The following is a 22,851-nucleotide window of genomic DNA, read 5'->3' as shown; positions in this document are numbered from 1 at the left end:
AAATAAAATAAAATAAAATAAAATAAAATAAAATAAAATAAAATAAAATAAAACAAAACAAAATAAAATAAACAAACAAACAACAACAAAAAACCCTGCCACTGGCTAGAGGCAGTTGAGTGTTCAAAATGGGGAAAAACAACCACAAAGCCAACAAAACTCTGAAGAGGGAAAAAAAAATGGATAAGGAGCAAGTCTTGTCCCTTCTGGCCCTGAGTGGGTGGGGCTTATGTTCATGCTGAAGTTCGGGGGGCTCCTTCTCAAGTCCTTCTTTCTAGTCTTGCCCTGTGAAGCTGTAAGTAGAATCAGTATTCCAAAGTCCTTTTCTGGCCTGAGGACAGAGGCCACACCTTCACCCCTCAGGCTCAGACACCAGCAAGAGTGGTAACCTGGATGGTCCTGAAAATTCTGTAGGCAAATGGAACTGAAATGGCAGATGTCACTAAAAGCATTAATAACACACACACACACACACACACACACACACACACACACCCCATAAGGAAACAGGAGAGGAAGCAGAGAGGGACAATAGGAGAAACTGTATTTCACAGGGGATTTAAAACTATAGAAATGAGGCCAGGTGTGGTGGCTCACGCCTGTAATCCCAGCACTTTGGGAGGCCGAGGCAGGTGGATCACCTGAGGTCAGGAGTTTGAGACCAGCCTGACCAACGTGGTGAAACCCTGTCTCTACTAAAAATACAAAAAAGTAGCTAGGCTTGGTGGCATGTGATCCCAGCTGCTTGGGAGGCTGAGGCAGGAGAATCATTTGAACCCAGGAGGCGGAGGTTGTAGCGAGCTGAGATTGTGCCACTGCACTCCAGTGTGGACAACAAGAGCAAAACTCCATCTCAAAAAACAAACCAAAACAAAAACTACAGAAATGCCACAACACCAGTGCCACAGATGACCAAGTCTGTGTTGAACATTACTGACATCTTAAGATGACACAACACGGAAGTCACACTCGGCTATCTCAGCGAATGCAATGTAAAGTGAGGCACACAACCCAAAATTTATTCAAATCAGAAAACAGGTAAGCTTCATGACAGGTGGTGATGTTATAAAGGAAAATCCATATCAAGGGTTCAGTATGAATTAGTCTGGGAGCCTGCTAAAATATGCAATTTACTCGGAAGTACAGTATCGTCAGTGTGATATTTTCCAAGGTGAGTCTGAATCCTGAGAGGTCAGCACACGTGGTGGCTGCTATCCGATAGGGCAATTCAACAGACACTGCTAATTAGCATACTGTATATTTAAAAATGGACTTTTATGGGCAAAATAGTGTCTTGTTGTCATGAGAGGTTCTCCTGGGCAAAATTAAATGGATTCAAGGCTGGCCAGAATAGCTTTCATGACTAGGGTGTAAGAATCCATGAACGCTCCTTCAGTCCCTAGGGACAGCGGCTGAGGCCTGTGTCTGTTGGTCTAGTCCACTTGCCAATACAGGAGTATTGTAGAATCTTACCTCAGGAATATTGCTGCATCTACCTCAAGAAAACCTTATATACAGGGCGTGGTCAGAAAATCTACAAGGAGAGAGAGCTGGGACTCCATCCAACTTACAGAAGAGGATGCTTCTGGGCTGGTTTCACTATTAAATGAATAGGGATCTTTTAAGTGTGAGGCAGACTCCAAATGCTCTCAGTCTAATTTGGTAGATTTAAGGGAGCAGTTCACTCACCAGATCTAATTGGTCACGTGATCGACCAAAGGCAACAGGCTTCATGATCTTTGAAAACATTTCAATTGTGTAAGGGAGAAAGGCTCTTTTAGAAAATTCTTACAGGGGAAGTCTGTAAAAGTCACAGTTGGCAAATAATGCTTAGACAAAGCTTCGTACCTACTGGGAACTCAAAAAGTATGTATGAATGAGAGAGAGAGCAGGGAACTGATGGTTTCTATAGACAGAGGAGCTAACATTCTACAGGCTACCTGCACTCTCTGCCAAGGACAGTCAGATGCTCGGTTCCCTGTGGTTAGTAAAGGCCGCCTTGAAGAGAATCACCACCTACGCCTGTGGAAAGCAGCCCCAGGCTGTGCACATTCAGCCCACGTTTTTTTTTTTTTGAAGACAGTCTTGCTGTGTCCCCCAGGCTGGAGGGCAGTGGCGCCATCTCAGCTCACTGCAACCTCCACCTCCTGGGTTCAAGCAATTCACTGCCTCAGCCTCCCAAGTGGCTAGGATTACAGGTGTCCGCCACCACACCCAGTTAATTTTAGTATTTTTAGTAGGGACTGGGTTTCATCATCTTGGCCAGGCTGCCCTTGAACTCCTGACCTCATGATCCACCCACCTCTGTCTTCCAAAGTGCTGGGATTACAGGCGTGAGCCACCACACCCGGCCCGACATGGGTTTTCAAGTCAGCCATGTGCAGCCCTCATCCATATCTGTGCACTATCTGTACACCAAGTAAAGTTACCCGAGACAGTCAGACTTACGGGTTCTTTTTAATTGATCTCTTTAGTTTAAAGTTAACTGACTTACTAAAGTTAACGTGAGGACTTGAGAGCATTCTCCTTTGTGATTCAAGGAACCCACGTTAGACATTACCCACCTGATAGCAACCAACTAAAATGTGATGGTGGAGGTTCAGGATCAACTTCTCTGAGATGAATCATCTTTCAAAACTTGAATTTGCTAACCAGGTTGAGGAAGTGGCAACAAACATCAAGTCACATCTTATTCGAGGCCTGCTGCAGGGTTCCTTAAGTAATGAATGTTTGCATTTCTAGAACACTGACAGAAATGGGTTGAAAAACTACAGAAACCAAGAGGCAAGAGTACTAATTAGAAACAAATGTTGTGTCAGCATGGTTGAAGCCGATGAGCACAGGGAATTAATTTTTACACTATTCTGAAAAACCGTCACTTGAATTTGGCTTTGGAATACTGTAATGACTAACTCAGACATAGCCATGTTTAATAGCACAGAATTTCATTACACTGTCACAACCTGAAAGTCTGCAGACTGCTGCTCCACCCTGCACTCTAACCCTAACCTCTATCCACTCCAGGCCAGACCTAGGGCTTCAGTTACTATTGGGGATGAAATGTTATGAGAGACTCCTCCCCAACCTCTTCCCTTCACCCTACCAACTGCCATCCCACCTCCAATCTCAAGGAGAGAACTGTTTTAGTGTTTAGTTGAGCTTAAGAAAGAGCACAGATAGAGAAGAGACAAGGGTACGAGCATCGGATCGCCATGCCTTTCTTGGACATCCAGAAAAGGTTCGGCCTTAACATAGATCGATGGTGGACAATCCAGAGTGCTGAACAGCCCTACAAGATTGCTACTTGATGCCATGCTTTTGAAAAAGAATGGATAGAATGTACACATGGAATTGGTGCTATCCGGGCAGAGAAAGAGTGCAAGATAGAATATGATGATTTTGTAGAGTGTTTGCTTCGGCAGAAAACGATGAAACGTGAGTACCATCAGGAGGCAGCGGGATAAGCTGATAAAGGAAGGGAAGTACACCCCTCCACCTCACCACATTGGCAAGGAGGAGCCTCGGCCCTGAGCGGAGCAGCTGCTGATGTCTGGAAGCTGATTTTCCCGTTCTCTGTTCTCCACTGGAAAGGTTGTTTACAGAAAACCTCCTTGTCAAAGTGTGTAAAAATAAAGGATTGCTCCATCCTATTTGTTCAAAAAAAAAAAGAAAGAGCACAGATAACCGTTACCTTTTTCCAGCATAAACACCAACTTTTGCATGTAATTCTGGGAAAATTTCGTACCCAGTATTTTCATTTTTTTTTTTTTTTTTGAGACGGAGTCTCGCACTATCACCCAGGATGGAGTGCAATGGCATGATCTCGGCTCACTGCAACCTCCACCTCCCAGGTTCAAGCGCTTCTCCTGCCTCAGCCTCCCAAGTAGCTGGGATTACAGGTGCCCGCCACCAAGCGCAGCTAATCTTTTGTGTTTTTTAGTGGAGACGGGGTTTCACTATGTTGGCGAAGCTGGTCTTGAACTCCTGACCTCGTGATCCACCCGCCTTGGCCTCCCAAAGTGCTGGGATTACAGGCGTGAGCCACTGCACTCAGCTGTGTTTTTACTGCACATGAAACCAATGTTGCATGTGCCCCTTAAATTGTGCATGCAAATAATTAAGAAACAGGCATGTCATGTAAACATTGCTGCAGGGCTTCTCTACAAAACTGTTAAGAGCTTTTAGCACCCATTCCTCCATCACATAGTTTTTTACACATGCCTGTCAGTAAGCCATATTAGACCCCACTTACAGTAGACTTAACATTGGTACTGAACAGTTACAGGAATCCCAAAAGATCCTTTTCTCCAGTCACCTGCTACCCTAACCTCTCTGTAGTGTTCTCCTCCTACTCCCCACCCCGCTTTATTTGTCCTTAACTAGAGCTATGAACTATTGACATGTGTGCTCACCCCAAGATCCATCGAGTAAAATGTATAAAGTGTTAATATTTGCAGTGAGGAGCCTAGCTTTTTTCTGTAAACTAAGGCTTGGACCTATCAAGAAAACTCTGGACCCGTTACCTGTTCTCTAATTGTGGCCCACAGACGAGAAAAAACACAAAAGCCTTGGTGACCTTTGAAAATGTCAGTGTATTATTGAAATTTCTAATATTGAGAGGGAAAATGGGGGGTGGGGATAATGGACTGGATGTTTTTTGTTCCATCTATTATTTCTAATAGTGTAATGTGCTAGCCTAAACTTCCTTTCTCTGGGGACCACAGGGAGAGCAGCTTTCTCTTACTTTACCTGAGCCTCATTATAAGAATCCACTATTTTGTTAGTAGCAAACCTAGGTTCTACTTCTGTGGATATTTTTTTTTGTTTTAAACAAAACAATGCAATATAAATACAATAATTTCACGGTAGCCAACCATAGAAATTGTATCTTATGATTGCAGCCATACAAGGAAGCACAGTTATTTCTATTTGTTCAGAGTTGAAATTAAACTTCTTCCAGAACACCTTGAGGAGAAAGATTTAAATGATTTCTTAACAGGAAGTAAAGACAAGCACTGTAGAACATTTATAAACTTATATCCTAGATGCTCAAAACTCAACAAAACAAAAACTTCTCAAAATTCAGGATCTGGTCCTTAGAAATTTGAAGGTACTGCCAAAATAAACAGTGGTATATTTTGATTTTGTCTCCTGTCCATCAAAGTCTTTGCAATTTTTATTCAACAGTACATCCAGTAATAAGATTTTGATCCAGAAACTAAAGAAAAAGGACACAAGAATTTCAAGGGCTTGAATATATTTTTATATTGATATTCTGTCTTTCTACCCTAAAATAATACATTATTGATTACATACAGGATGAGGTGAGGTATTTGTAAAATATCTGGTAAAAAATAATATACAGTATTCTACATGAGATGGAATCTTATGACTCCTTAGGTCTTCTGCAGTGTTAAAGTGATCATCTAAATTAAACTGCTCTGAATGGACTTACAGTTGTTCCCTAAAACCATGTTAAAAAATGAAGGCTCTTACATTTCCCCAGAATTTGTGCAGAAAAGGGAAAGTACATAATTGGCATTTTAAAAAATTTCTCACATCCAAAATAATGCATTCACACAAAACCAGGATCTCCCACGTTTAGCATAAAAAGAAAAAAAAAATACTGGATTAGAGATATAAAATCTCTGAGTAATGGTTAGGTTAATCCACCCACACCAAAGAAATTCAAGTGGTCAACAGTCTTGAAAATGCTTTATTGAAATGTGTGACTTAGTGCAGATGTGTTTGAAAGACCACAGCTTGAAAAATGGTTTTTGAAACTTCTCAACAACCAATTGAAAAAAAAATGAAAATCCCTACTGGGCTTGACTTCTAGTGTAACCAGAAGTCTGGTGTAAAGTTTTCCTTTAAACATTTTCCATTACAGAAACTAAAGAAAACAAAGCTATTATTGGAGTTTGAAGTTTCAGAGGAGAAGCAACAGTTTTTCAGACATGTAGGGTGACTTCTTTTTTGGTTACATTTGGATGAACATGGACTTCACAGTTCTCGGAAGAACACCGGAAAGGTGTTCAAGTCTGTATGCTTGTCATGTTGAAGAAACGGAGATACACGGACAGAAAAGGAAAAGGATGACAGGAGAAAGAGAGGACACTAAGAAAAGGGCTCAGAGAAAACAGAACTGGAACGAGACATGATTAGGTTAAGTCTAGTTATAAATTTATCAGAAGCTGTGCGCACCTTTTTAAAAGTCCTAAATTTACATTCCAAAAACTGCCCTCCCAACCCCCAAACCCGCTGTCCCTGCCTTGGAACTATTGTGAAAGTCTATGCACAAAAACCGAAACAGAAAATAAAAAATAACCCGGCCCTTCCAAACCCCAAAACAAACCCAAAAAAAGCTGTACATTTTTTTTACACATAGGATTAATAATATAGGCATATAGGTGGCATGATTCAATTAAAAGGCTTTACTTTTTATGCCAAAAAAAACCCAATAAATAAAAGGTGCTAAAATTAGCATTAAGAGTTTGGTTGTAATATATTGACAAATCTGGGAAGGCAAATCCTCAAAGCTCCCCTGATACTGATCTGTCTCAGCAAACTACAAAGCAAATACATAAATAACGCAAAATATGATTGAGAATGTGAGATTTTTAAAAACAAAGACAACATAATTCAGGTTAACTCTGTTGAACAGTCAATAAATGAAATTCATCTACACCTGAATAAAACATATTTAACAATTGAAAAAATTTTAAACAACCACAAAAAGTAAAAAACTTTAAACAAACATGAACAGGATTTGTTTTTAGGGCGCACAAAGGCCCCTGCAGCAGATTCCAACGGTAGCTTTACTGGTGTGTCTTCTACAGACGAGTTAAAGAGACAGGCCGAGCTCCACACAGGCAAGATGACTAACAGGGAGACAGGACAGTCACACAGGGTGGAGTGCCAAACCCGGCTACAATCCCCAGATTCCACTGCAGAGCTGGCTTTGTGCGTTAGGAGGCACACAAAGAAAGGTGATTCAGGCAGACATTATTCAAAAGCTACCTCGTAGTGTAACCGTTGAATAATGTTTGGGAAAGCTTTGGGCTTTGTATTTTTTTTTTTTTAAGTTTTACTCCTTGTATTTAATTTTTTAAATAACAAGGTCACTAAAACTCATGCACGCTGCAAAAAACCTCATGCAGTAGTTAAGGTAAACCATCCAAGCAGTTTTTATTCATTAATATTCATAAATACACACAGCAGCTTCATTAGAGATTTCAATTTTCCTCTTCAGTTTGAATGTGGAGTATTAGGAGAGCCTTTTGCATGTCAAGGTACAGGAAGCAGAGATCACCCCTGCACTGCTACCTACATTTACCTGCTAGAAGTAAAAATTAGTTAAGTGGAAATGATTATCATATATATTTTCTCTCTTCCTTTTGAATGTACACAATGTAACAAGAGTGACAGACCTGAAATTACAATCACCAAACAAACCCAAGATAGTTGTTGTCCACTTTCATTGGCAAATACAGCACAGAGGACATTGTCTGCGAATTGGGATGTCATCAAAGAGGAGGTGGTGGAGGCTCATTTCCTTTATTACTCTCTTTTAAATTTAGGTTTTCTAAAGCAACATCTAAAGGCATAATATCTACACAGCCCATAGCACCAAAATCTGCCATCTCCCCCCGATCATCCTCGTCTGAGGATGAGCTCTCTTCACGCACTAACGTGGACAGAAGGAGCTCTTGGACAAACAGGCTGCGGTCTGCACGCTCGCTTTCCATGGACTGGCGCTCCGTTTCAGACATTTTAGGATCATTCAACCTGTGTAAGTTAAAAAGAAAAGACTTTATTGTTAAAAAGTCAATGAACAATGGCATGGCCAATTTCTACAGTGCTCTCCACTGTGCAAGTTTTACAGGTGGCAAAATTCAGAATGAGACATTGCTGGAATATCTGGCTCTAATTTATCCTTAATTGTGTTGAGACGAAGTCCGCACACTTATTGCAATACTGTTACCTGGAGGTGCAAATCTACGCTTTAATTAGACTCAATGAGAAAAAAAAAATACATTTAGACTTTTTCCACTCCAGAGAAAGCTAGGTGAAAATTTTCTAAGGAAACCAGGATTTCTTACAGATTAGACGCTTGGCAAAGTATCTAACCAGAATTTCATCTGGGGGTAAATACAGGAAAATAAAACACAAAAACAAGATCTGCAGTGAACAGAATATTCAACTGAAAAATATCCTAAAATTTCCTCTGACTTTTCTCTATTACTCTATTTAATTCTTCCTGGTATATGCAGAAGCTAGAGAGGGCAAGAAAACACATACACCGTACGTCCTTCTACCAAGGACCTACAGTGTAGCAGGGCAGACGCAAGGTCTACCTGCCTGACTTGCTCCCCTGACGCATCTACTTATGAGATCTGGGCTATGCTGGGAAACCTGGCTCATATGCACAGAGACTGGACAGATGTTAAGAGCTGAAAATTCTACTTATCACTTGTTACTAAACTTGTTAAATTACTTTAAAATGTCAATCTCTGGCCGGGTGCAGTGGCTCACACCTGTAATCCCAGCACTTTGGGAGGCTGAAATGGGTGGATCGCCTGAGGTCAGGAGTTCAAGTCCAGCCCGGCCATCATGGTGAAGCCCCTTCTCTACTAAAAATACAAAAATTAGCAGGGCGTGGTGGTGCATGCCTGTAATCCAAGCTACTTGGGAGGCTGAGGCACGAGAACTGCTTAAACCCGGGAGCCGGAGGTTACAGTGAGCCAAGATCGTGCCACTTCACTCCAGCCTGGGCAGCAGAGTGAGATTCTGTCTCAAAAAAAAAAAAAAAAAAAAGTCAATCTCCAACAAAAAATGATATAAAATTCTGCTTAGTTTCAGTACTGGTTTTCTCTACACTTTCAGTGGCAAAGAAAGGGAAACTAGCAGAAGCAATGGGGCAGCAAAAGGAACAAAGAGGGAGAATATGGAGATACTGAAAGGAGGCCCGGCAGGCACACATGACAGGTCTTCTCCCTGAGTACCCAGAGGCAGCACCCTGAGCCCAGAGACAGATCTATTCTACGCTGCCCTACTGACTGGCACCTGCTCCCTGCTGTTCTACCAGCACTGCAAGGCACAGGAGCACCCCCATGCCACCATGGACGATACTAACGGCGGGTCAGGCTCTGAGTGCTCTTTGAGTGCATTAGCTCATTTAACTCTCTGAGTTAGGGACTATTATTATCAACATTTTACAGGAAGAGGAAACTGAAGCAAAGGTTAAGTAATTTGCACAAAATCTCATAGGTGCTAAGTTCAAAACCACTAAATAATTAGGTATCTATGACTCAGAAAACAAAAGATCAAATTTCAGAACTGAAAGAAAGCAAAAATATCTGAAAGGTAATTACAGAAAAGCCACAAAATCCACATTGAAAGGAAATGACTGGTTACATTTATGGTTAAAAAAAAATTAAGGATATCATAAGAGAGTATCTAATGGAATAGAAGATTGAGTAGACTACACGTTTTCAACCCAAAGCTATAAAAATATTATGAACTGAAGTACATTCCATGTTCTTAGGTTTGGAAAAGGTCTTTGGTAAAGAAAAAAAAAAATTTTAGAGAAGTTAAGCCTTGTAACAGAAAGATAAAGAACGTAAAGAGGACTACCCACGTAACAACGAGGCGAACTAAAAACATACAGGCTGCGGCCTCCAGTCCTCGAGAGAACATGCAGTAACAATATTACTGTTTTGTTTTTCAGGGAAATAACTGAGAAGACACCTCATTCCTGAGAGGCAGGTAAAGTCTACGTATGAGGTACTGGTACTAGGTCTTGACTTCCTGATGAAATATAAAATTTAGGATATAAATGAAACTGCAAGACTTGCGAGGATCTTCAAGTTGGGGTTAGCAAAATGAGCTGGTCCCACTGTCAAAAGATTAGATCTGGCCAGGCATGGTGGCTCCAAAGCTGTAATCCCAGCACTTTGGGAGGCTGAGGCGGGCGAATCACCTGAGGTCAAGAGTTTGAGACCAGCCTGGCTAACATGGTGAAACCCCATTTCTACTAAAAATACAAAAAATTAGCCGGGTGTGGAGGTGTGTGCCTGTAATTCCAGCTACTTGGGAGGCTGAGGCAGGAGAATTGCTTAAACCTGGGAGGTGGAGGTTGCAGTGAGCTGAGATCGTGCCATTGCACTTCAGCTTGGGCAACAAGAGCAAAACTCTGTCTCAAAAAAAGACTGATCTGACTTACACACGCCAACAATCACTTTCTAAAAGGTCAGCTATCTTGGACTCCAAAGAAACTGTGACCTTACCATCAGTTCCAGGGCAATATCAATAGGAACTGCCCCTGGTCAAAGAAAAGATCAAAAATAAGGCTTGGGCCCTATATATATCACATAAGAGCTGAGTGACCAGAGACCAGGATCTCTCCTGAATACACTGCAGCCGTTCTCCTTGCCTTGAAAATTCACAGTGCATGTTAATACATTTGAAGTTCTGAGAAGCCCAACAGTAAATAATCTCTTTATTCTTCTTACTTTGCTTTCTCCGACCTTATTAATTGGGGGTGGAATAACATAATTACATATATTCCTTAGAACATATGAAGTTAAGAGAGTATTTCTGGGGAAATATTGCCTTAAATCATATGATACAATAAAATATGTGGAAAGTGGTTTGCAAATTACATGGTACCATACAATGTACAGTATCAGATGACAGAAGGGGAATTTCAAGAAGCTACAACCAGAATCCACGGAGAGCACTCAGAGGTCACTCATACCACGCTCTGAGAGTTGGGTGTGGAATAAATGCACAGACAAGCTCACTGAGTAGTTCGGGTCTTTTAAAAAAAAAAAAAAAAAAAAAGGATAGGGCAAGGGTGGATAGGAGGATGTCTTTTCCAAAGGGCAGTGGCAAGACATTCGACCCACAGTTCTGTGAACTCTCAGTAGAAATGCACACTAGTGGCCGGGCGCGGTGGCTCAAGCCTGTAATCCCAGCACTTTGGGAGGCCGAGACGGGCGGATCACGAGGTCAGGAGATCGAGACCATCCTGGCTAACACGGTGAAACCCCGTTTCTACTAAAAAATACAAAAAAACTAGCCAGGCGAGGTGGTGGGCGCCTGTAGTCCCAGCTACTCCAGAGGCTGAGGGAGGAGAATGGCGTAAACCCGAGAGGAGGAGCTTGCAGTGAGCTGAGATCCGGCCACTGCACTCCAGCCTGGGTGACAGAGCCAGACTCCGTCTCAAAAAAAAAAAAAGAAATGCACACTAGTAGATCTCCTTTTTGAGGTAGGAACTTAGATGTGGTATGCTACAGACCTGCTGCTGGTCAGTCCCTATAGGTAAGGCTACATGGCAGCAGGTAGCTCCATCTGTGGCCCTGTGGTTCTCTTACATTAAAACAGCATTGTCTGGTAATAACCAGGCAGAGTTACTGACCTAGCAGAGATAATTCAAAAGTAAATTACCCATTTACATTTTTTTTCTTGGTTTCTTAACAAATAATAATGAATACCATTAATTGGGCCTTTGCTATAGGGCAGATACTGAGCCAGAACATACGCATACCAGTATTCCATTTAATCCTCAAAATCATTATCTCTCTAGAGGCAAAACTTCTGGGATACTGATGATAAAATTGATGTTTGGAGGAGTGAAATGACTTGCCTGAGGTCCAAAACTTGCAAATGGCAAAGCTGGGGCTCTAGTCCAGGGATTGTCAAGCATTTTTTATTCTGCACCCACACTATGTTATTTATAACTATACACATGCACCACTGGATTAACAGAGGATGAGATAAAAGAAATATAAGTAGAAATTATAATATTTTCTTCTAACATCCCATTGAATTGTCATACACACTGCATTTTGGAGATAATGATGTATTACACAAACTTTATTCTTCATTTTACAGTTCTTTCTTTATATTCCTCTCTGCTCCCTTAAAAGCCCAAATTAGTCCAGGTTCATTATCCGTTGAGGCTGTGTCTCCACTCATCATTGCTCTTTTTAAAATTCTTTATGTTCCTGAAAGTCACATAAAATGCCTATGAAGTTTTGGCAGACAAATACATACAGTTGCTAACAGTTTCAGAAGCAAACAGGAACTCCATCCAGTAGAGTAGTTTACTGTTGTACTGAATATTATTTATACCATGGGAAGTCATTTTTTTTTAAGTTACTTTTGTGTGCCAACCATAAAAATTTAAATCTAACTTTTTTAGAAATTCATAGGAGAAAACTGTCACTGTATTATGAAATCCTTCTTATACCTTTTAATATTTCACAGTAGATTAAAACTGGCAGTAAAAAGCAATGTTAATTATGATAAATGCACCTAATATGAACCATATATATATATAATGATATAGTGTTTAATGTTTTATGGGTACTATGGCAAAACAATTCATATTATATGATGATATATACCTTGAGAACAAGAAGACCAGTTATTTTATTTTAGAGACAGGGTCTCACTCTGTCACCCAGGCTGGAATGAATGGCATAATCTTGGCTACTGCAACCTCTGCCTACAGGGCTCAAACAATCCTCCCGCCTCAGCCTCCTAAGCAGCAGGGACCACAGGTGTGCACCATCACGCCTGGCTAATTTTTGTAGCGATAAGATTTCACCATGTTGCCCAGGGTGGTTTGGAACTCCTGGGCTCTGGCGACATGCTTGCCTTGGCCTCCCAAAGTGCTGGGATTATAGGTGTGAGCCACTGGGTCTGGCCCAGTATTCTTAATTTATCTAAAAGAATTACTATGTTTCACATTCTTGGGGAAATACTGAATATGCAGTTTTAATCAGAGATTTGTGAGTTTTAATCAATCACAGAATTTTAAAGAAATATATATGCACAAAAGAGAAAAGATAATTCCAGACTGTAGTGGCAATCAAATACTACTTCCCAAACAAAATTCTATTAACAAATAAGCTACCTTGTTAAAAGAAACTGGGAATTCTGGAGAGTCTGCTGACTGCTTTCTGTATTAGCTATGTTGGTTGTTGCTGTGGATTGTGTGATTGTAGTGGTGACACTGCTTGTGTTAGTACGCCGGGTTGCGTTGCGTGCAGTCTCCAGTTGTTGCCGTGCTGCCTGGGCATGCTGCCGTTCTAGCTGCAGCTGCATCTGCAGTTGTTGTAACTGAGAAGCGGAAGGGCCAGAGGAATTAAGCTGTCCTCCTGCAGAACGTCTCACTCCTGATAACTGAGATAAAAGCTCTGCCAATGGAAATGAAGACAATTAATGTCTGTTTAATACTGAGGAAAACAAAACGCTACAGATCACTCTTTTACTGGAACAACATCAAAAGCACTGTGAACAGGTAGGTAACCACAGCAGCACACAGTTTCAGTTAAGAGCTGAATACCTGCTAGAATGCCTCCTGGAGACAGGAGTTACTGTGTAGAGAGAACGCAAATGCATACGAATATCAACCCAGACCCAACTATGTTTGCTTTAAGTAAAACTTAAATTGTCTTTAAAATTATTTGCATAATAGACTGATTTAGTTAAGCTTTCTCTTAGTATTTAATGAAGTGGTTTATCTGCGGGCCCAATTATAATATAAGCTTTCTCAATATGTGTTTCATGGAAGCAGGGATGAGGTCTACTGTTGACTATATTCCCAGCTCTCAGAACAGGGCCTGATATAGCAGGAATTCAAACATTTATTGAATGACTGAATGAATTATTAGGATTTAGTCCAAGAGGCCTGGATCATTTCTGATGGTGGCCCTTGCACATTCGCCTCTGCCTTCTCCCTCTAGTACCTTCTGGTACTGCTGTTTCAGAGTACCACTGCAGTAGGTACCACTAGCAGTGCTCAGCAAGGCTGACTAGCTCCTGAGAACCTGCTGCATCTGACTGTACAGCGTACTTAGTGTTATGATCCAGACTGTCTTGTGTCCATAAGGCTGTACTCATTAAGAGAGGTGTAAACCTTTGTCCCTGTACCCTCATCTACATAGGTGCAGTGAAATGCCTTCTTCCAAGTGGAGGGTCTACCTCGCTTATAGGGAACCGATGATTGCCTTGCAGACACTCTTAGGCCAGCAAAAACTCTTTATCATTAAAAGTCATTAACAGTTTCTGTTTTCTTGTTCACTGTTGCTTTATCTCAGGCTTTTGATAGCACTCTTATACCACTCTTTCATGGAATATACAGTTTATCACTAAAACTAATTTTCACTGACAGAAAAAAAACAAATGAAAATTTCTCAAATTTGAATTTGGCTCCCAGAAACTACTTTAATTTTTAGTGTCTGCCACCAAAATAGCAGGTATATTCCCTTTGGATGAAGAAATATTTTTTAAATCCCCCAAACTCAGTTTGTTAGGCTTGTTTTTGTTGTTGCACACCCAAATGTTCAAAGCACATTTGGAATTAAAATTTTATATGGTATATCTAACTTTTTAATAACATGATAGGTGCAAAATTGTTCTTAGGTTTTTTTTTCTTTTTTAAATTTTTATTTTAGGTTTGGGGATACATGTGAAGGTCTGTTACACAGTTAAACACTTCATGGGGGTTTGTCGTACATATTATTACATCACGCAGTACCCAATTAAGTCCAGTACCCAACAGTTATCTTTCTGCTCCTCTCCCTCTTCCCACTCTTCCCCAGTGTCTGCTGTCTCCTCCTTTGTGTTCCTAAGTTGTCATTTAGCTCTGATGTTCTCAGTTTCTATTACAGATTTACACTTACCAGTGTTTCAGGTGTTCTGCAGGGCACCTCATGGCTTCCAGGTGGTGCACACTTCATCACATGGACACATTTCAGAATTGTTGCTTTAAACGTGTGCACACGTCCCACAGTCTTACCACTTGTCTGCTTGGTGTGTCTTGTAGATTGTCAGGCTACAGTGATTTCTTATATTTTATTCTGACCCTGTGTTCTGCTACCAACTTCCCAGGTTTGTCATGTACTAGACCCAGTGACATGGCCAGGTTCAAAAACTGTGTTTTTTTGTTTTTTTTTAAGATTTTCCCCAAGCTATTAAACATGTACCTTTCAGTATGTTCTACAACTATATAGTTCTCAAATCAAGATCAGGACATTAAGTCTTACTTTCCTTTCTTCTATGAGAAGAGCTTAATATTTTAGTCTTGTCAATTAGCTATAGATAACAGTTCTGAAATGTGTCCATGTGGTGGAATGTGTACCTGGAAGCCATGAGGCGCCCTGCACAACACCTGAGATAGGCGTAAATCTGTGATAGAATTTTACACATAACATGTTCTTTAAAATGTTAGCTATACCTTATAAAACCTTAATTTCAAATGTGTTTTGGACATTTGTTATGTGTACTTATGGAGGTTTAACCATGAAATTTTGGAGGTATTCAAACTGAAATCTTTTATGATTTCCTTGGGCTTCAATAGAGGCCATAAATACAACATAAAACCATTTTTTATCATATGTCTCTAAGAACAGGAGTCTCCCACTCCCTTTACCTGCAAGAGACATGTTCCAAGACCCCCAGTGAATGGCTGAAATGGGCATTTGGATAACACAGAACCCTGTATGTTTTTTCCTATATATACTTATCTGTTGTGCTAAAGTTTAATTTATAAATTAGGCACAGTACGAGATTCACAACAAAATAGAGTAAATCTAAAAATATACCATGAAAGTTATGTGATGTGGTCTCTCTCCATCTCAAAGTATCTTACTGTCCTGTACTCACCTATTTTTTGACTGTAGTTGGTTGTGGGTAACTGAAACCCGGGAAAGCAAAACCACATGAGAGGGGGACTACTGGACTTAAGCGATGCCAGAAGAGTATGAATTACTTTATGCTAAGTGTCTGCTTTGAACACATTTTACACTTTTAAAGTATTTGGCAATTTTGTGAAGGAACATGGCTTATGATCAGAGAGGTGAGCTAAGAACACAAATCTCACAATTTTTTTTTTTTTTTTGAGACAGGGTCTCACTCTATCACCTAGGCTGGAGTGCAGTGGTGCAAGCTCGGCTCCCTGGAACCTCCACCTCCCAGGCTTGAGTGATTCTCATGCCTTAGCCTCCTGAGTAGCTGCGATTACAGGCACCCACCACCACATCTGGCTGATTTTTGTATTTTTAGTAGAGATGGGAGTTTCGCCATGTTGGCCAGGTTCGTCTTGAATTCCTGGCCTCAAGTGATCCACCCGCTCCAGCCTCTCAGAGTGTGAGCCACCGCACCTGGCATCACAAAAAGTTTTAAAAGGAGCTCCTCCTTCCCCTGCCATTTCCCTTATTAATGTGAAACTAACTTACCAGCTATAGGATCCATGGCTTCCCTATTGCTTGGAGAATATGAACTCTGAGAAGAAGAAAGTCCACCAGTAGAACTGCTAGTAAAGTGCATGTTTGATCTACGAGCACGAGGACCTCCTAATCCCCGGCCAGGGTGAAACATTCTACGTACATGTCGAACACCACTCGATTCATCATAACCCAAAAGTTAAGAAAAAAAATGAAAATATTTCACAGAAAGAAAAAAAAAAATCACTTGAGCCCCCTTGCTAGACAGATATAAAGACTTCCTAAATTGTAAGCATTTAAAAACAGCACATTTAACTTAAAGTGCAAATGTCCCAACTCTATCTATGAGGGAGGGCTATTAACCCTAAAAAGACACTCAAATATAAGGCAACATGTGAGTGTGTGTGTGTACTGGCTGTGTGAGGTAAGAAAGCTTCTCTATATAGCTCATGAAATCTTAAATACCACCTATAATGAAAAAGGAACAATACTGAATTTATATTTAGCAGATCAAAGATTCCTTTTGGATTATTAATCTGTCTTCAAGCTTCTTTCCAATGCTGCTGCTAAGCAGAAAACAGATTTGCACTTCTTGTGTAAGACACACAGACAGATTAACATGACATTTATCACGAAGTCAAATTCCCAGCAGCCTCAACCATCTTACACAGCTGAGTTTGAGTCAAACTGAAAAAGGTCCTGAGTCGCAAATAGCCGTAAAAACTCAAGAAGACAACCCTACGTTTCCACAAAGGCAAATGAGAGGTGGGGGAGGCCAGATCATATAGAAGAGATTTTTCCTTTAAAGCACCAAACAGACCAGCTTTATAATGCAGATTCATTTTTTTGCTGGCTTCTCAGTTTTTCAACTGATGGTTCTGGAGTTATTTAAGGACTAGATGGGTAGCTCCAGGAGGCCTCAGGTGTTACTGTACATGCAGTGTTCCATCATATTAATGAGGATGGTTTGGGTTTTAGAGAAAGTGATACGATCATATTTATATACTTGATAATTTATATATTATGATTTTTTATATATATGTATTTTGAGACAGGGTCTCACTTTGTTGCCAGGCTGAAGTGCAGTGGTACAACCATAGCTTACTGTAGCCTTGAGCTCATGAGCTCAAGCCATCCTTCTACTTCAGCCTCTTGAGTAGCTGGGACCACAGGTGTGTGCCACCATGGCCAGCTCATTATTTTGATAGAGACGGGGTCTTCCTATGTTGTCCAGGCTGGTTTCGAACTTCTAGGCTCAAGTGATCCTCCCACCTTGGCCTTTCAAAGTGCTGGGAGTATAGGCATGAGCCACTGTACCCAGCTGGTGATAGTTTTAGATGAACAATTCATAACCTGAAACCAGAAGCAAAGACCACAAAGTTAATCGCTCTGGTAGGCCAGTAATCTCAGGGAACACTGCCAGCAACTGTTGAGAGATAAGGAAGGGAATGAAGAAATAAAATCAGGAGGCTGGGCGTGGCGACTCACACCTATAATCCCAACACTTTGGGGGGCCGAGGCGGGAGGATCACTGAGGTCAGGAGTTCAAGACCAGCGTGGCCAATATGGTGAAACCCCATCTCTACTAAAGAAAAATACAAAAACTGGCCAGGCGCAGTGGCTCATGTCTGTAATCCTAGAACTTTGGGAAGCTGAGGCGGGCGGTCAGGAGTTCGAGACCAGATTGGCCAAGAGACCAGCCTGGCCAATATGGTGATACCCCATCTCTACTAAAAATACAAAAATTAGCTGGGCATGGTGGCAGGCACCTGCAATCTCAGCTACTTGGGAGGCCGAGGCAGGAGAACTGCTTGAACCCAGGAGGTGGAGGTTGCAATGAGCTGAAGATCGTGTCACTGCACTCTAGCCTGGCCGACAGAGTGAGACTCAGACTCAAAAAAAAAAAAAAAAAAAAGAAAAGCAGGAAAGGAAATGTAAAGCTAGAGCTGATCTTATGCTATCCTACTTAGGAACTGGGCAGGAAATGGCTCTCTCTGGAGAAGGAGACCCCAAAAAGGAAAGGAACACCAAGATGCACACCTACCCCCACCATCTCACCACACCACACCCACAACAGGGTAAGGCAGCAGAGGAACAGAGAGGGAAAACAAATAATGCCTCTTCATATTTAACTAATTAAATTTTAATTTGGATTAACATTTTCCGCTTTTGTACGAAAATGCCATCCTGGAAGACATAATCTGGTCAAACTGCCTTAAAAAAATCTAATTATAGTGAACTAAAGATGAAGGACAAGTCAACTTTCGCTTAGTGAAAACGGTTCATGCAACAGTGATAGTATATAAAAAGAGAAATCAATTGCATCTCAACACTGAGTCACTTTTAGGAAAAGTTCAAATAAGTAAAAATAATTTGGAGATTACTTTTCCTCTTTTAGGGGATACTATCCTTAAAAATAATCAAAATGACAAGCTGGATGCAGTGGCACTTGTGTGCCTATAGTCTCAGCTACTCAAGAGGCTGAAGCAGGACGATCACTTGAGTTCAGGAGTTTGAGACCAGCCAGGTTGACACAGCGAGATCCTGTCTCCAAAACAAAAAATCAAAATGACAAACATTACAAACAACTCTTTTCCCTGTCATCTCTTAAAAGGATATTAAATCTCTAGGGGCTCTGTGTTCAAGTGTAAGATGAGCTGCAAAGTCATCCGTGACATGATTAGGATCGCCTCCAGGTAACGCTGCACATATTGGACAAATCTGAAATGGAAGTAAAGAAAGCAGCTTAATAAATGAATGTCAATAAGACATCTTTCCGGATGAGTATTCTGTTGTTTTACTATTATCAAGTTTTAACCAATAAAAAACTCAGCAGATCCTGAATTAGTGAAAACCAGTAGAAGCCTAAGCAAGAACTGTTCACACAAGGTCCCTCAGGGTCAAACACAACAGTTTCAGACACACCAAACTTGATCTCTGGCAGGGCCTTCTAACAGCCTGCCTGATTCATTCGTATGGCCTAGCAAAATAGTTTCCATTAAAAAAACTTTAAAAATATGCTATTTAGTGCACATTTATGTTTAGGTCCAGTCTTGAATGGTAAAGACAGATACAAGCCTATGGCACACTTCTCCAAAGTAAGCTATACTTGAGAGTATAGCTGTCTTCCCAAATAAGACAGCAGAGGTCTGATTAAATGCAATTGTGCAAACATTCAGCAGATATGTTGAATGTAAGACAGATTATGATTACTGATAATATGCAAGTGTGGTCTATAAATTTATGAATGTGAATTCCAAGGGGAATATTGTATGGAAGTCCATTTTTTAACCTTATTTTCCAAAGAAATGGGTGGTAGGCCATAAGCTTGTAACCAGGTCAGGCTCAAGGAGTAGCAGCTCAACTTTCCATGGGCCTTTTGGCAAGAGACAGGAGAAGGTAGGAATAAAATGATGTGTACATAGTCACGGTTTGGGGAGTGGGTGACAGGTTGGGAAGGCGGTGTCTATAGTTAACAGAATTGGTGAAACAGGGAAGGATAGAAAGAATGAGGAACTTTTTAAAGAGGAAAGGCCCTTACTCTTCCGAAATTCAAATGGGCAGATAATGTTCTAACAATGATAGCCAAGCCTTGAAGTATGAACAATTTCAATCTTAAAGAACAGGGCCAAGAAGAAAGGTCTGAAGCAAGGGGCATGACCAAAGGGAGCCCCAGGAAGCGCACAGTTCAAGTGGTAGACTTGTGTCTTTATAAATAAATAAGAAGGTTAAAGACAGGATATGTGATTCATCTTGCTAGTACTTGAGCCAAAATTCTTTCACCTAGGCAAAATCTAGGCAATTGGTCAGCCTTATTATCTGCTGACAGCACAGTGGGAGTAGGTGGTAGTGCTAGAGATGAGGGGAGATGGGAAAGGTGAGACTTGGAAGGACAATCCTGGGGTATGGAGGGAAAACAAACTGCTGTGATTCCTGGAGCCCAAACAAACATAACTTTCCAACATCTAACAACTAGAAAGCAGAAGTCCCCTGAGAGCTCAACTCTGATTTGCTATCAGTCTCTCTTATGCCTAATCAGCTGTCCTGATTATGTGACTCAGGACTCTGAGAAGTATCCTCAGGAAAACCTAAATATGTTCATGAGAAATAACATTTAAGCATGACAGTGTGCAAAAAACTAGAGAGGTCACAATGGAATGTGATGAGGCAAATGAGAAAAAGAAATAGATAGACCTGTCTATGCCTTTCTTAAAAGATGCCAGGAAGGTGGTCAGATTCTTTCCTCTGTCAGTAAAGTAGCTGTATGTGTCACAAGTTTACAGATTATCCACTCTCTCTTTACTAGGAATTTAACTTCTACTATCTGTACCATTCCTGTACTCTGACATTACCTGGTTATGTCTGATATATCTATTTTACTTTTCATGTGCTTCTGTTCTTACCTAGCTAAACTGTAAACTCTTTGAGAGATGCAGCACAGTACAATTTGTCTTTGGTTTTAAACTCCAGACAGACTTGCTTTAAAAAAAAAAAAGACCAGCAATGTTTGGAGAAACAGAAAAAATGTTCCAGTTATTTAAAAATAAAACAAGCTACCTTAGAGACTCATCATTTTGAAAAAGTTAACAAGTGCTGGGTTACAGTCTTATTACAATATTATAAGGCTGTATACGATTTTTATTTAAAGAGAAAATAACCACCAAAAGGAAAAGGCATCTTTCTTCTAAGATACCTTCCTTTATATTGGCTTTTGGGTAAAATCTATAAACAACTTGAGCTATCCAGAGATTGCCGCAGAGGCTTCAGTACTTGAGGGGACATAAAAACGTTGGTAGATGAGAAGTCTCCACAAGGATATAAATTCCTAGAAGGAAAACAGAATGGGAAGCAGAGATACCAAATGTACTAAGAATGTCCTAATAAGATAGATAATTTAACAAGTAGAAAAGTACCTTTGAGACAAGGATATAAAATAAAGCCAAGATCCTTCCTTACTGTGTATTGACTTTGGTTCTATACTCAAAATCTTTTTTATTTCACTGAAGTAACCATGTTAAGATGGCAGGATGAAGGTATTCAGAATTGCTTCATTTATAGAGAAATAATATAAAACCAATCAATCAACCAACCAAACTTCCATAACGTCTAGGGATAAAGAATTACTGAGAATAAGAAATTACTATGGTGGGAGGATCACCCAGGTTGACAGCTAGCATAGAAAATCAAGAGGCGAGGCAAGGCGTGGTGGCTCATGCCTGTAATCCCAGCACTTTGGGAGGCTGAGGCAGGTGGATCATGAGGTCAGGAGTTCAAGATCAGCCTGACCAACATGGTGAAACCCCATCTCTACTAAAAAATACAAAAATGAGCTGGGCGTGGTGGCACATGCCTGTAATCCCAGCTACTCAGGAGGCTGAGGCAGGAGAATCACTTGAACCCAGGAGGTGGAGGTTGCAGTGAGCCAAGATCGCACCACTGCACTCCAGCCTGAGCGACAGAGACTCCATCTCATATAAAAAAAAAAAAAAAAAGGGAAAAAGAAAATCAAGAGGCTAGATTTAGAACCAAGTGGAAGATGTTGCCACACTTGGGTCACATAAAGTTAACTCAGATGAGGACTTGGAAAGGAAAACTAAGCTCAGATGCTGATGTGACCACAGAGGCCTGGTCATCTTTTAGGTTTTACATTTTATATTTAGCAAGCTAACTCACGCTTTAAGACAAAAACACTTGTTCTTAAGACTGTGTTTTCTGAAAGGAAATGAAGGGAACAAGAGAAAGAAAAAAAAAGGAGAGCAAAGTGGGGCAGAAGAAATGGAAAAGAGGTGGTGGGGAGTAGCAGGAAGCAAGCCACTGTGCCGCTCATGGGCACAAACACTTCTTAGTTTTGAGTGTGTCTTTATTTCCACATCATGGTGCCTAATATCTCTTACAGCACAGGAAAACTCAACACAAGGGAAATTTTAGGGTACTGACCCTAAAATTATGACAGCTTGTCAACATTAATATTTATCATACTTCCACTGCCACATGATATAGTATATATTATTCGTACAGGAAAATTCCATATAACACACAAGCTTAAAATTATAACAACTTATCAATTAAGATTTACTTAACTGGCTTAAGTCAGTATTTTTTAAATTTGGCTAAGAATATAAATCATCTCGGGGCACAGTGGCTCACGCCTGTAATCCCAGCACTTTGGGAGGCCAAGGCGGGCGGAGCACAAGGTCAGGAGACTGAGACCATGCTGGCTAACACAGTGAAACTCCGTCTCAACCAAAAATATAAAAAATTAGCCGGGTGTGGTGGCGGGCGCCTGTAGTCCCAGCTACTCGAGAGGCTAAGGCAGGAGAATGGTGTGAACCCGGGAGGCGGAGCTTGCAGTGAGCCGAGATTTGCGCCACTGCACTCCAGTCTGGGCCCCTCTCAAAAAAAAAAAAAAAAAAAAAAAAAAAAGACTATAAATCATCAGGGCCAGGCGCAGTCGCTGACGCCTATAATCCCAGCACTTTGGGAGGCTGAGGCAGGTGGATTGCCTGAGGTTAGGAGTTTGAGACCAGTCTGGCCAACATGGTGAAACCCCGTTCTCTACTAAAAATACAAAAAATTAGCTGGGTGTGGTGGCGTGCGCCTGTAATCCCAGCTA

General features: G+C 40.9%; 1 protein-coding gene and 1 pseudogene across 1 annotated transcript in view; one reads left to right on the top strand and one right to left on the bottom strand.

Annotated features, from left to right (window-relative positions):
- The first annotated feature begins 3,183 nt into the window (after positions 1-3,183).
- Positions 3,184-3,668, top strand: LOC111551093 (annotated as a pseudogene).
- A 2,030-nt stretch (positions 3,669-5,698) lies between these two features.
- KCMF1 (potassium channel modulatory factor 1) overlaps positions 5,699-22,851 on the bottom strand; it is an 80,016-nt gene continuing 62,863 nt past the window's right edge. Inside the window, exons 4-7 of the mRNA XM_023224894.2 lie at positions 18,858-18,959; positions 16,251-16,425; positions 12,926-13,208; positions 5,699-7,788 (exon numbers count right to left, since the gene is read on the bottom strand). Coding sequence (XP_023080662.1) covers positions 7,527-7,788; positions 12,926-13,208; positions 16,251-16,425; positions 18,858-18,959 — 822 coding nt within the window. The 3' untranslated portion in view covers positions 5,699-7,526. The remainder of the gene's footprint in view (positions 7,789-12,925; positions 13,209-16,250; positions 16,426-18,857; positions 18,960-22,851) is intronic.

The sequence above is a fragment of the Piliocolobus tephrosceles genome, chromosome 15 (assembly GCF_002776525.5).
Source record: "Piliocolobus tephrosceles isolate RC106 chromosome 15, ASM277652v3, whole genome shotgun sequence".
NCBI classification, from domain to species: Eukaryota; Metazoa; Chordata; class Mammalia; order Primates; family Cercopithecidae; genus Piliocolobus; species Piliocolobus tephrosceles.
This window is presented reverse-complemented; position numbering and strand designations above follow the sequence as displayed.